General features: G+C 38.2%; 1 protein-coding gene across 1 annotated transcript in view; it reads left to right on the plus strand.

The window, feature by feature from the left end:
- NTNG1 (netrin G1) overlaps positions 1 to 15,369 on the plus strand; it is a 392,606-nt gene that overhangs the window by 340,072 nt on the left and 37,165 nt on the right. Inside the window, exon 3 of the mRNA XM_044675501.1 lies at positions 1,536 to 1,712. Within this exon, the coding sequence (XP_044531436.1) occupies positions 1,536 to 1,712 (177 nt within the window). The remainder of the gene's footprint in view (positions 1 to 1,535; positions 1,713 to 15,369) is intronic.

A 15,369-nucleotide genomic window follows, 5' to 3' on the forward strand; every position in this document is an offset into this window, starting at 1 on the left:
AAGTCAGCTTGGCAGCTGTGACTCTGGCCTAAGTAATATTCTTAGCCTGTGCATGTGCTCCATGCTGGTACTTATTGGTCAGTGTTCTGAGCAGGTGGCACGGCCCCAGGAGAGGAATCATTAAAGAAATCCACTCCAATACTTGATGGGTAGCTGCATTTGCCATTCCACTAAAATATGTTGCTATTTTCCAGTCCAGGGCATCTACTGGGAGGGAGGGGGACAGTTCCTAGCTTTGTCTATATAAAACTTGATTTTCTAGTCTGACAGTGACCTAGATTCCTATGAGAAGAAAAAAAATGAATTAAAAAATTCAGTAATCATTTTTGTTTCTGGCCCTGACCATCCTGGGTATTTTTATTCCCTTAAGAGCACCTGTATTCACAAATGCAAAGAGGCAGCTGCATCCTCCTTTTTTCCTGTGTACATATCTATATACACACTCATTATTTTGACCACCAATCTTTATAATTCTGGAAAATATGGTTTCCTTCTTTCAGAACAGTTGGCCAACCACTCGGTGAGGTATAATTTATGGCCTGCTGCCTCAACAAATAGCATGTTGGCCTTTGCAATTTTTAGAGTCAAAGATGGTAGATATAGTAACAATTCTGTGGGAATTGCATATTCCGTTGTTACTGCTCATATATCACCAGCTTGCTCACAGGGAGAAAAGGCAGGACCTTTACGAAAAACTGCCAAATGTATGCACTGCTTATGTCTTGATTTTCCAGGACTCTAAGCATTTTCTTTCAGAGTACATCCCTAATTTCTGGAGCCCTTTGTGGAAATCCCCTTTGCCAGGGTAAGAAGTCAGATTCCAACCTCATTGTATGAGTTTGAGACCTTATGGAGAAGTAAAATGTTTCTACAAGAGAATTCCAGAACTTGATTTCATCCCGGAGACTGGAATGAGAATGCTCTGAATTTATGGGCTGTTTGATGTTATTGTTTGTTTGTTTTTCAAACTGAATTATAATGTTTGGCTATCCATTTTAACTTATATTTGATTAAGAAAAATAAACCATCAGGATAATCCTGGACAATCTGACTACCAGGTTTGCTGAGTCTAGATGACCCCATTGCTATCTATTCTTGAGCGAGTTTCCTAATTCAGGCATAAGCAAACCTAGAAACTTTTGAAGTCGGATGCAGTGGAAAGGATGGTGGATTTGGAATAAGAAAACCCAGTTACAAATCCTGATGCTCCAACTTCCTCTGTATTTGACCTTGGGCTCAGATTTTGTACCTTCTGTAGACCTCAGGTTCCTCATTGTAAAATGGGGGGATTGGATCCAATAATTTCTGAGGTCCCTTCTGGCTTCAGACCTATAAATCTGTGGGCCCTAAAGTGTTAATAACTGTAGTCACCAATTTGGAGGTGCTGACTGTCTGAGGGAGTGTTGTATCCGTCACCCCCATCTTCACTCTGTAGAGGAAATGTCTGTTCCTGAAGGGGGTAGTTGAGTAAAGCCATAATGGCTGCTAAGATGACACCTTGATTTGAAATGACACCCTTGTCTCTTCTTTGCTAGGTGCAAGTGTAACCTTCACGCCACAGTATGTGTCTTTGACAACAATAAATTGTCTTGTGAGTGTGAGCACAACACTACAGGCCCCGACTGTGGGAAATGCAAGAAGAATTATCAGGGCAGACCTTGGAGCCCCGGTTCGTACCTCCCCATCCCCAAAGGCACGGCCAACACCTGTGAGTAGATTTGCTCAGTAATGACATTATTAGTGCGAAATAACCTAAGATATGGTACGGTACTTCTTATTGCCTTCTCACTGTGTGGATTGAGTCCTTCCCTTGCAAAGGGCACATGAACACTGGGCTTCAGTTTTAGCCCCTTGCAAAACCTCATCAGTTAGTACTCTGTTCAGGGTCTTTTGAACTGCTCAACCTGTCCCCAGACAACTCACTGCGAAAGGATTGAAATCACTGAAGCATTTTTTTAAAATACTAAGTTGTTTTTTTTTCAAAACCTCAGTTTCAGAATAAAATGAACTCCCTTACTTCCACCCAAGATCCTGCTCCAATCTAATCTACCTTAGTCCCTTTAAAATCCCCCAGGCAGAGGGTCTTTAACCTTGGATTTGTTGTGGACACTTTGGGCAGTCTACAGACCTTTTCTCAAACCGATAATTTTAAATTCATAAAACAAAAATTCAGGATTTCAGAGCAAAGCAATTATATTAAAATACAGTCATTTTAAAAATGGGCAGCTAAGTAGTTCAATGGATAGAGAACTGGCCTGGAGTATGAAAGACTCATCTTCCTAAGTTTAAATCCAGCCTCGGACACTTACTAAGTAGGTGACTCTGGGCAAGTCACTTAACCCTGTTTGCCTTAGTTCCTCATCTGTAAAATGCACAGGAGAAAGAAATGGCAAAGCACTCTAGTATCTTTGCCTAGAAGACCCCAAATGGGGTCACACAGAGATGGGCATGACTGAAAATGACTGAAGGATGACAAATTTTTTTAAATCTTTCACTGAATTCAAGTTAGAAGCTTCTTTTCTTTGGGTTCTTTGCTTTCACAAGTTTCAGTTCCTATGTTAGGGACATTAGAGACAGATTTACTTCACCCATTTCTGTTCCCCTTTGAACTGTGTTATTACCTAAATTAGCCCAAGGATAAGTCTGACCTTTCTTCAGACCCTAGTGGACAAAATTCCAATCCATTGAAGTCTAGACCTGAATTTAGGTCTTCCCCCTGACTCCTACCAGCTGTCTGACCATAAACATACAGCTTACCCACAACTCCAAGGAAACCTGAAAGACAATACATTGTATATAGTACATTGCCCCAACAGTGAAAGGTATCTCCATTCTGGGAGTTCCCCCACATAGATAAAATTGCAAGATCTGACCCCAAACCCCAAAAAACCAAAAGCCAAAAAGCAACAAGAACCCCGCCCCAACCCCTACACACATAACCTGTTAAGGTCATGTTGAACTCTTGATTATATCATTAAAGACCACATTTGGGTAAAGATTATGACTATAGCAGTCTGGGGAGGAAAAGGACAACTTTTCTTGAAAGGACAACTTCTACCCTTGTGTTTAGAGGAGTCCCACCAAAATTCCCATCACCACTGATTGCTGGAAGCTAATTCAATCTCCTATGCATCAGTGGGAAAATGGGTGTGTGCAAACTCTAGGAAACAAGGGAATATCATCCAGAAGTAATTGCCTAGCTGTCTGGATGAGCCAACTAGCTCCAAAAACCGGAAGTTTGCCCTGTGAAAATGGGAAGAAAAGGCAAGGCAGACAAAGTGGGGGGGGGAAAAGCTATTTAGCAACTGTGGGGTGGCAGATGCTATTGTCACACGAGAAGGTGAAAACCTGCCAGTAAGAGGCCAGGTTAAGAATATCATCTTCAAAGCAGCAGGTGTGAGAAACGAAACTTTTTAAAAATATAATCTAATTTAAAAATTAATATTTCAGAAACTGGAAATGTAATGAGTTAAGTATAAGAGTAATAGACCAAGTAATAAACTGTGAAGTGTAGGGGCATGAAACTATGATAAAATCCCTACAAGGCAAGAAAAGATGAATCTTCAAAAGGTAAAACAAAAAACCCCTCTATTCTGTATGGGTATTTTGTTTCTTTTTATGAAAAAGAAAAAAACTGAAAGCCCAGCTCATGGAATGACTGTTAAAGCTCTTTTGAGCACACATTTTGATTTTTCAGGATGGGTGTGGTGGTAGATATATGTTTCTTTATTTCTTTATTAATCCGAGGTTCAGGAAACTTTCAATAGCTGGGGATCAAAGATCAAAAGAGCTACAAAGGTCAGGGAAGGGTCATTTAGTAAACTCCCCTGTGGTCGCATGTTTAGCCTCTTTTCTGACAAGTTTTTCAGCCCAGTATTTAAAACTTCCTGGGGAGTATTGAATAGCCTTCCCCTTCAGGGAACACTGATGCTCTGGTTTCTCAAGGGTGGCAACAGAGGGGAAGAGGGCTTCTCAGCACAAAGTAATGATAAAGTCCATGGGCACCTTTGGGGTTTCTAGCTTGAAGTTTTCTTTAAATGAACTTTATAGTCCATTATAACCCCTGACCTTTTTTTACTACATACCCTTTGCCTCAATTTCTTTTTCCAGTTCTCTAAGTATTCCCTGATAGTTGAGCCACTATTCTTCTTTTTAGCCCAACCCTTTCAGGGGAATTGAACTATATATCTTCCATTCAATATTAGAAGGAGGGAATAACTGGTGAGTGACCTAAAACTAGTCTTTTAAATTCTTAAAGATCATTACCAGATTATTTAACTAACTTTAAAAATAATGATTTCTATACATTCAACTATATTTGCTGCAACTTTTGTGTTCTAGCACGAGGACATCAAATAATAAAATATACACATAATGGCCTTTATAATATCTCATTTCTCAGTAGGATAGAAGTTGTTACCTATAAATCATTACAGTTGAAAAAAATCTTGATATCAGCTTACCTACATAAAAAAAGAAATTTTATATCCATTGACCTGGTGGACAATTGTCGTCCAGTCAGTGAGGGGTGGTGCATAAAGTGCTACAGTTGAAATAAAAAGACCCGAAAAAAATATATTTTATATTCTATGTGATCCTAGGAGAATTTAAACTCTGAGCCTAACTCCTCTGCAGGAAATTAGACCCCCTAAGTTCACATGATTATTACAAGGACCCAATGAAATCAAACATTTAAAGAACTTTTAAAACCTTAAAATGCTTTAGAAATTCCAGGTTTTATCATTCAGTCTCTGAACACTTCCAGAGATGGGAAGTCCAATGTTTTTGAGGAACCCATTCCAGTGCTGAATAGCACTGACCCTTATGATTCCTAAGTCTTAGCTGAAATTTCTTTTTGCTTGTCCTTGCCCTGCTTTGTCCTAGTTTTTAACAGAAGTTAAATCTATTCCCTCTTCCACTTTAGAACCCTTCAATCATTTGAAAAGAGCAGCATAATGTAAGTGAAGGGTTAACAGTCTGTCATGATGTATGTAGTCCATGTAGAGCTCAAGCCTGACTGAATTCCTTTCTAGTCTTAACTCTGATACTAATTCTCTCTGTGGCCCTTGACAAGTCATATAAACCCTCTTGTCCTTAATATCAATAAAATGAGGGGAATGGATTTGATGACGCTAATATCCCTTTTTTTTTCTAAAATTCTGTGATTATGCTGCCTTCTCTTTTTTATGATAACTAGCATTAGGTTGTTTTGTTGTTGTTTTTTGCCCAGCTCCTTCATTTTCTTGTTCACACTTCCAAAAATTTCTTTAGTTTGAGGAAGGAGACAATTTGGATCTTATAATTTTGGAAAACATATGTTGAAAATTGTTATTACATGTAATTGGGAAAACAAACTCTGATTAAAAGAAAAAAGGCTTTAGTTTGCTAATGTTCTAGTTACAAAATGTCTCCCTGCAAAAGAATAGCATATCTTACTCTAGCTTGTTATATACCTCTTAAAAAAAGAACATCAAAATATCATAATGGCCTGCAAGATTAAAAATATTAACAGTACAAATTAGTGTTGAAGACTTTGCAATTCCAACTCTGCTACTAAATAGCTGTATATACCAACAGATAGATTATATAGGATTTAGGTTGTATTAAGAGAAGCACAGATTTCAAAAGTAGAAGATGATCAGAGCCCTACTCTACCATGCCTTCCCAAATACTTATCTGGAATATTTTATCCAGTTCTGGTTACTACAGTTTAATGAAATGTTTATTCTGGAAAGTATCCAGAAGAAAGCAACAAAGACCACGAAAGGCCTTGAGTCCATGTCATATGAGCAACAACTGAAGATAGAAGGTTGTTTATCTTCAGAGAGGAGAGAAGATTTGAGGTGGATGAGATAGTAGATGTGTTTTTAGAAGGAAAAGTAATGAGTGAAAGTTGTAAAAAAGGAAATTTAGGCATGATGTTGGGAAAATTTTCCTAATAAATCTGTCCAAAAAAGAGAATAGGCAACCTCAAGAAGTGGCAAATTCTCTATCCATAAAGTCTTCCAGCAGAGGCTGTATGATTAATTGTCAAGGATATGCTAATGGGGATACCTTTTATGTATGAGTTAAACTAAATAGCCTTCTTCTAACCCAAATTCTGTGTTCCTGTATACATGGATTGCTGTTATTCAGTCCTTTCTGACTCTTCATGACCCCCATTTAAGATTTTCTTGGCAAAGATACTGAAGTGGTTTGCTGTTTCCTCCTCCTGCTTCTTTTTTACAGATGAGGAAGCTGAGGCAAATCATTTTAAGTGACTTGCTTAGGGTCACATAGCTAGTAAATTTCTGAGGTCAGATTTGAACTCAGGTCTGCCTGACTCCAGGCCGAGTGCTTTATGCACCTCACCACCTAACAGCTGTCCTCCATTTGGATTAGTCACTTAATTTTTCTTGACCAAAATATAAAGCTCAGACCAAGAGACCTCTAAGGTTTCTTTAAACTCTGAAACTATGGCTCAGGTTATCTCGGATGTTAAATTCCCAAGCATATATACGCAGTCAGCACATATCTAGGAAGCTGAGACACAATTCCTAGTCCCAAAGCTGTAATATAGATTTCATGCAGCACAGGAGATTAGAGCAGTAGAAGAACAGTATCTTATATTTGTAAAGCACTTTACGGTATTCAAAACCTTTTCTCATACATTATCCCATTTGATACTTTTAACCACCCTGTTAGGGGGGCAGGACAAGCAATTAGGCTCTCACTAGTCACTTGACAATTCTTTTCTTTATCTCTGAATGACTCCCTATCACATTTTCCCCCAGAAGCTATTCAGATTCTCCTCCCTCCTCAAGCCCCAAATTATGCCTTGGTTCTCCTTTCTCTGAGCTGCTGATGCCTCAGCCTTGTATCCTGAGAAAATTGAGACTCTCCATTGTGAAACTCCCTCTTCTTCCATCCTCCACACATCACAATCTCTGTATGTCTTTAACCAACCTCTCCTCTGCTACAGGATAAGAGGTAGCATTCTTCTTTTGCCATGTTAACCCTTCCATTTGTGCCCTTGATCTCTATCGGGAATCTTCTCCATTTGTCATTCCAACCCCTTTTTCTCATGTATTCTTGTTCCATCAGCCCAACCCTTCTCTGCTCCCTGTATCTGTGAGCACATCTCTCTCATCTCTCATATTCCTCCCTCAAGCTGCCATCTAGCCCCAAGGTATATTTCTTCTCCTCTTCCCAGCTATATTTTTATGACAAAAGGCCTATATTTCCCACTTTTACTTCATCACCACCTATTCACTTCTCAACTCAGGGCAATCTGTCATCTGATCTCATCATTTGACTAAAACCGTTTTCTCCAATTCCCTCTGTTCACTTCCTGAATCAATGACTTTATCCTATTCTTCATCCAGTGTATATTGTATATATTATACCTTCTTTCTTGATTCCTCTCTCCTCCCTTGACTTCTGTGATTCTGTTTTCTTCTGACTTTTCTCCTATCTTTCTTATTGCTGTTTACTTTCTTTCTCGGATTGACTATTCTCCTGCCTCCTAAATTTGAGAGTTCCCAAAGGCTTTATTCTTAATCTTCTTCTCTCTTTTCTCCTTGCCATTTTTTTTGCAGATGACACCCAAATTTGGGTAAGCATATCAATCTAGAGCTGAATAGCTATGTAGTTTAACCTCCTCATCTTACAAATCAGGAAATTAAAGCCGAGGGAAATTAAGTTACTTTCCCAAGATCAAACAGGTTGTAAAAATATATCAGTTCACAATCTCTCTTGAGCTCCATCCACATCTATCTTTCATTTTGGATGGGCAACTTGTCTAATTTGTCATTTGTCACCTTTTTTGTCTTTTAAAAGCTTTGTGATCTTGAACAAGTCCCTTAACATCTGCCTCGATTCCCTAAACTTTATTGTTGTGAAGATCAAGTAAGGTAATAGTTATAAAGTACTAAGCATAGTGACTGGCACATAATAGGTGCCATATAAATGTTAGTGACCAACATTATTTTAATTGCCAAGAAGAGCTCAAATTAATGTCACCCCTATTTTCAAGAAGAATTTCTTAAATTCTCTTGTCTACCTCATAAATAAAGGTATTAAGTAAGATCAAATCTACTACTCAACCCCCTACTTCAGTGGTTCCCAAACTTTTTTGGCCTACCACCTTTTTCCAGAAAAAATATTACTTAACACCCCCTGGAAATTATGAAACTATTTATTGAACTCAGAATAGAATGTAATACAAAAAAAGTGTGGCCATCACCACCTCCCTGGATCGCTGCAGCACCCACCAGGGGATGGTAGCACCCACTTTGGGAATCACTGCCCTACTCCTTCCAGCAGCATTTGAATGGTACAGCCCACTCTATCCCAAGTTGTTGATGATAAATCTTCAGCATGGTGGCTACTCACTCAAGAGTAATATAATCTCTAACATTTCTTCCAGTCTTGTTGATAAAAGTGTTATATATCACAAGTTAAAGGCCATAATGGTCACACTTTATTATATGCATTACTTGTCCCTTTTCTCCAAAGTCCATAAATGAAGGAAGTTAACTTTTGAGAGGCAGCATTGTGCAGTGGATAGAGTGTTAGACTTGAAGATAGGGAGACCTGGGTTCCAATTCCATTTCAGTTTCTTACTGGCTGCATTGCCTTGGGCAAGTCTCTTAACTTCTCTTGGCCTTACCTGTAAAGTGAGGGGGTTAGATTAAAGGTCACTGAGATCCTTTTTACCACTAAAAATTGATCCTATCAATCAGACAGAATTCTCTTGACAATATTTATTGTTATCTAAACCAGATAATTGAAAATCTGATGACCTATTAATTAATTTTCCACAGCATTCAGTTTCCTTACTGTACATGATGAGACCAATTATAATGGCTCTCATATTTTCCTTTTTAAGTGAATGTATAAGTTATTATTATTAATTTTGTTTCCAGTACTTTGTGCATCCTCTACTACAAACTGCAATATATGTCTATTCTGGAAAATGAAAACATGAATCTCAAACTTATAGTCGTGTATTTTGGGGGTTGTCTGGTTCAAATTTGTAATCTAGGGGATTACAAGGACCTCAAATGTCCTGATATTTTAGGCTCATAGCTTTTAACTTCCTGATATTCTAGGATCATAGGTGACCTTTATCACTGAACCTCCAGTGACTCATTTCTCAGGAATATTTTATTTTCACCAAGGAAGAACTATAACGTTGACCACAGAATGAACAATGAAGGGATTTTAAAAAACATTTCCTTCAAGGGGCAGCTAGTTGGTCCAGTGGATAGAGAAACAGATCAGGAGATGGGAGGTTCTGAGTTCAAATGTGGTCTCTGACGCTTTCTAGTAATGTGACCTCGGACAAGTCACTTAGCCCTTATTGTCTAGCCTTTATTGTCCTTCTGCTTTAGAACTGATACTTACTACTGATTTTAAGACAGAAGGTAAGGGTTTAAAAAAGATTTCATTCACATTGCAAATCTGCTGGATTTTATAATAATAACAACAAAGCAACAATAACTTTCATATCTATAGTGCTACAATAGTTACAAACTATTTTCCACATAATAACCCTATGGGTGAGGAAGCACAAAGATTGCTACCCATTTTACAGAAAAGGAAACTGAGTGTGAGTGAAGAGATTTGGCCATAGTCACACAGTGAGTGTTGAAATCAGAATGTGAAAAATGTCCTCCTCACTGCAAGTCCTTTGAACTGCCCACTAGACCACATTCCTTCTTGATGTATCTTTTCTCACTAACTCTAAAAGACCCTTTAAAAATCCTGGTTCCCTGTAGTCACCATATAACTACCAGGACAGTTGTAGAGACCATCCAGCATGCTTCTGTGTATCTAATTATTGCATTGGGGCTCATTTTGTTTCCCAAATTAAAGCAAGGAAAGCTTCTATCTCTTTTACTCTCCTCCAGATGGAAAGCTGCTAAAACATTCACTGATTCACAGAGGAAGTTGTGATGGATAACAGAATGATGCTCCTTCTGTTTATTTGGAGGCTACAATTATATTGACTTCATTAAGATTGAATATGTCCACTGCTGCCATTTTTTTGCTGGTACAGTTTGTTGGATGCCATAGCATGGCTGGTCATAAGCCATTAGTCAATTTCCAGTGACTTAGCTATAACCCAACTTTTCTTTAAAAAACAAAACTGAGTTAACTGTATGTTTCTATCAGCTCCATAGCCTCTTTCTTCTTTTGGTACAAAGTAGTTGAATATACTCTCGAGCTGATCAAAGTGTGCAAGTGTTGCAAATTGATATGACATTCCTATCCTAGAAGATAGGTCTTCACTAGAGGTCCACATGATTTGGTAGTTTTGGATCCAAAGCCAAAGGCACCTGTGTCTTAGTTTTTCAACAAGAACTATAGTAGCATTAGACTTGAAAGTTCTAAAATAGCAAATGTCACTTAATGTTGAATCTCAGAGTAGATTTGGGAAAGGCACTTCAGGCAATCAATACATCTTTATTAAGTGCCTCCTATATTCCAGCTACTACTAAGCGCTGGGGATACGAAAAGAATCAAAAGACAGCCTCTGCCCTCAAAGGGCTTGCAATCTAATAGTGTCTCTGAGCCTCAGTCTACTCATCTGTTTGAAGATAAGACAACTAGATGATCTTAACCAGCATTTCTAGCTCTGACATTCATGAATCCTCCCATTTTGGGAGCACCCTTACTAAATTATCTTAGCAATTTTCTTAGAGGATAGCCATTCCTCTAAAAGTGACAGTCTCAATACTTCAAACAGCCTCTGATTGAGATTTAATTATTGCCATCAGCTGTGATGGTTATCACTCTCATGGAATTTCTTTCAACTATGCAATGTGATTCAAATTTTCTGTGGCCAGACCCTTCTAATACTCCCCAATACCAAGCCATACAATTTTATTTAATAATCTCTGATCAACATTCTTGTTGATTAGAGAGATGGCTCTAATCTAGCCTAATCTAGTGCAGGTTCATGTAGACACAACCATTAACTGGAGCCAGGCCCAGAAAAAGTCTAGCATTTGTAAAATGGGAACTAGTGTAGTATAACTAGAACATGATTTATTAGCCATTCCAGGGTAGTTTGAGCTTGTTAAATATTTGAAAGCTGTTTCCTGCCTGAGGGATCCTTTTTTATAGTCTGCTATTCAGTGGGGCTATTGAGTTCTTACCAGATATTCTATATATTTTCATATAACCAAAATAGGGATTTTAAAAAGTAACTTTTTTGGACATGTTACAAAGATTTGAACTAAAATGTGCAATTTAAATGCTACTCTCTTCCGAGTGGTTCTCATTTATAGTAAGAGAGTCTGAAGTAACTCTAACAAAGCACCACGAACAAATGCATGGCGGTGTCACGGAAGTAACACTGGGTTAAGCACAAATGTGAGTTTATTCATACTTACGATGCATAAATCATGGGCTGAGTGTACCTAGGTATACCAGCGCACCATATCCATATTCTGTGTATGTATGTGGCTCTGAACCAGCCACCAATTAAATGATTCCAGATAGGACTCAATTCTTATCTGGGCCTCAGTTTTCCCTCGTGTCAAATTGAAGTTGTTGGGCTAGATGTTCTCTAAAGTCCTTTCTGGTGCCAAAAATTCAGTGATTAAAGCCCAAGTGAGAAGGCAGGGGTAAGATATAGACCTAAGCACTCTAATATTAATAATAATAGAGTGTGTCTTTCCACTGCCTGGGTAAGAAGTGCGTGCCTGGAATGATCAACATGTGTTACCTGCACTGGTGACCCTTCTGTAATGAAAATCCAGTGCACTTTGTAAAGGATTCTACTGCAGTGCTTACTATATCAAGGGCTCTCTTAGTTTTGCACTCTAATGCATCTGACAAAGTACCTTGAGAACTTTTTCTTCCATTATGCATAGTTCTTTAACTCAATAGAAGTTGGGAGACACATGAAAAGTTTATTTCTGCCACTGTAACCCCATTTCCCTTTGAAGGATTGCAAAAGGCTTGCTGTTCTTTGGAGCAGAGCAGGATTTTTCAATCATTGGGAAATTTGGAGCTTTGGCCATCGATGCTAGAGTTATGATGCTACAATCATACCTCACCAGGGGACTTGCAAGGGGGAAAAAAAGGCTCAATAAGAGGTCACACTCATGCTGCAGGAGGGATAGTCTACCAAGGCATCAGATGGAGACTTTAGCAGACTGGCATAGAAATCTATACAGATCTAAATTTAGTATATATACTGGAGTTCAAATCTGCAACCTGGAGCTTTTAGATGAGGATCTTTTTTCTAACCCAAACTCAGCCTCAGTTAAGTTAAGCTTCAGCTTAATTGGGACATAAAAGATGGCACCTAAGCCAAGTATCTGAAATTAAATGTCCATTCCCCAAAAGTTGTATGTCTTGGAATTGAGCTTTGAAGGGACAGGCAAAATAGGCAGAAATGTGTTCCTTAGTTTGGATAGAAAAAAAAATCAAATTCTAAGTAAGGCTTAAGGGCTGGTTTTCCAAAATGATTGTTTATTTCCAGATATTCATTTTAGATATTATTTGACTATCAAATATTTTATTTCTACTGCCTCACATCTTGTCATCCACGTTTTCCAAAATTATAATGGGCTGCTTTATGAGACTGTCAATTTCCCTTCACTGCCTGTCTTCACACAAAGGTTGGATACCTACTGGTTATATATGTTGTAGAGGAGATTCAAGGACAATTGAATTAAAGGACCTCTAATTGCTCTCTGTCTCTAAAATCATATTATTCCCAATACAAAGGAAAATGTTTCTATTCATTGCACAATAAAGATATCTTACTAAGTCAAAATAAATGCTTCCATTTTAAAGAAATATTTAGACAGAATAAATTAATGGCTAGAGGGCTAATCTTACAGTTAGGCAGAATGGTATTCAAGTCCTGCCTCTGCCACATTCTAGTGATGTGACCCTAGGCAAGTCATTTAAACACTCTGTGATTCATGTAATTTCCTTAGATTATAAGTGACAGACTAGTTGCCAGCTCACATTAGTGAAGGAAATTTCCAAACAAGGCATTCTGATGTCGACAAGAACAAATATATCAAAGCATCTTAAATTTAGAGCTGAAATAGACCTTGGAGGTCATCAAGTCTACTTCCCACATTTATACACGAAGTTTAGAAGCTCTCTCTCTCTCTCTCTCTCTCTCTCTCTCTCTCTCTCTCTCTCTCTCTTTCTCTCTCTCCCTCTTTCTCTCTGTCTCCCTCTATCTATCTATGCAGAGACACACATAAGCACATGCATGTATAGGCATACTTTTATGTGTATAGATATAGGTGATGTTTTTATTTTATGTGTGTATCAACACATACAAACTCATAATTTCAAGGAAATAGACTTCAGAAGAACTTATGAATCAAGTAAAAACCTGAGAAAAGTCAACCTGTAGACAATTATCAGTAACACTGGAAAAAGGGAAAAAGAATAAGCATTTAAATAGTACCTACTATGTGCTAAGAGCTTTTTACAAATATTATCTTTTTTGATCTCTGTAACAATCTTGTAAAGAGATGCTATTGTTTTCCTAATTTTACAGTGAGTAAACTGAGACAAATAGAAGTTAATNTTTTTTTTAGTGAGCAAAAGTATTTAAAGCCTGACTCCCAGAAGTAAAAGTGCTAAAAAAAATCATTTTAGAAGCCTTACACAGACTAGAGGGCAGGTAGGTGGCACACTGAGGCCTAGAGTCAGGAAGACCTAGGTTAAAATCTGGCTTCAAATACTTTCTAGCTGCATGAACTTTGGCAAATTATTTAATCCAGTTTGCCTAGCCCTTGTCCTTCTGTGTTAAGAGTTGTTATTAGGACAGAAGATAAGGGTTTTTTAAAAATGAAAGAAGAAGCCTTATCCAAGTTTAAGCTCAAGAGGGAAAATCTTCCTTCTAATTTCCATTCCCCTCCCCTTTTCCCAACAGGGTAACAAAAGAGGCACTTCCCTTCTGCAGTTTCAGAGCGTGTATTGTGAGTTCCATGAATCTCGCATGGGAGATTTAGGCTATTCAATTCCTGTACAGCTAAAGAGATGGATATAGGCCAATTCCCAAAGAGCAGAGTTTATTAAGGGAATATCTAAATGGTTTTCAAAGCAGTATCTTATGTATTTTATAGATATCACACCGTCTAACTTGTTGGTGTCCGTAGCCCTTGTACAAGAGCCGAATTGCTGATTAGGAATATAGTCCTGAGAATTTTTAAATAACACAAAGTAATTGAACTAAAGATTTTTTCCTCCATTGCCTCGACTTCATTTTAGCTTTTGTCATTGGCTCTGAGCTGGGTAGGGAAGATCAGTATGTAAGAAGTGGCAGGTGAAGATTTGTAATACCCAACATCCACCTGAAAAGCAATACTCCAATAATTTGGATCAAATAAGTCGCCTTAATTTTAAATGCATGGTCAGGACTTTCCATTTATAAATCAGTCCAAGTTTACTTAAGCTTGTGAATAGTCCTGGGTCCAGGTTTGTTAAACATTGGACACCATGTTAAATGTCATCAAAACTGGCCTATTTGTAAATCGGAGTAGTCTTTCACACCCATTTAGATACCAACCTAATGCCACAGCATCCCCCTCCACAGCCTTAAGTGGCGCAACATCAAGGCTACAGGCTTATGAATGGAAGCCTTTGGTTTCAATAGCCTAATTTTTCTGCTTTCGTGTCTCCCTAGGCATTTGCCTAACTGCAAATGCACAGCTCTATACTGCTTTTAGACCTTACCAATTGCATTTGCACATGCCTTTTCTGGGAAAAAAAGGAGAGAGCAAAGGAATGCTTTTGAAACTCTTATGGGGACTTGTAATCAGCTTGTCAAAAGTTTCAGAAATGGAGAGATGGAAAAGTAGCTCTTGGGAGGTAGACTGTTTTTCCTTTATGTTTGGTGTCAGTTATGTGTTGCATGGGCTCTCTGACTGTACTGCTTGCTTTACACCCCATAAAGCTGTCTCCACCACATTCACCATCTCTGAGCATCAGCAGATGTTGGCCTTTTTTATAAACACTTAAATGGGAAATCTGAGTCCTTTTTTTTATTTTTTACATATATATTTTTTATTTTTTGTAATCGATGGTGACCTGAAAGGATGGTTTGTTGTGACTTTGGAAAGCTCATGAACCTTTATTATTGAGAATTAAGGAAAATTTAATTCATGGTGATTAGCCAAGCCTTCTACCCAGCTTATTCCTAAGGTCTTCAGTTCAAGTCCAGCCCAGTTCCTCGTACTGCAATGGGCATTTATTTATCTCCCATCTTTTTCCCTGTGGGAAAAAAAAATGTGAGAAATTCTGGGTATGATAGGACCAAAACCCATACCCTTGGCACACTTTAAGCAACCTGCCTGGAAATATCCAATCCACCAATCCAAACACTCTTCAAAGAAAAATTCC

The sequence above is a fragment of the Gracilinanus agilis genome, chromosome 4 (assembly GCF_016433145.1).
Source record: "Gracilinanus agilis isolate LMUSP501 chromosome 4, AgileGrace, whole genome shotgun sequence".
Lineage (NCBI taxonomy): Eukaryota > Metazoa > Chordata > Mammalia > Didelphimorphia > Didelphidae > Gracilinanus > Gracilinanus agilis.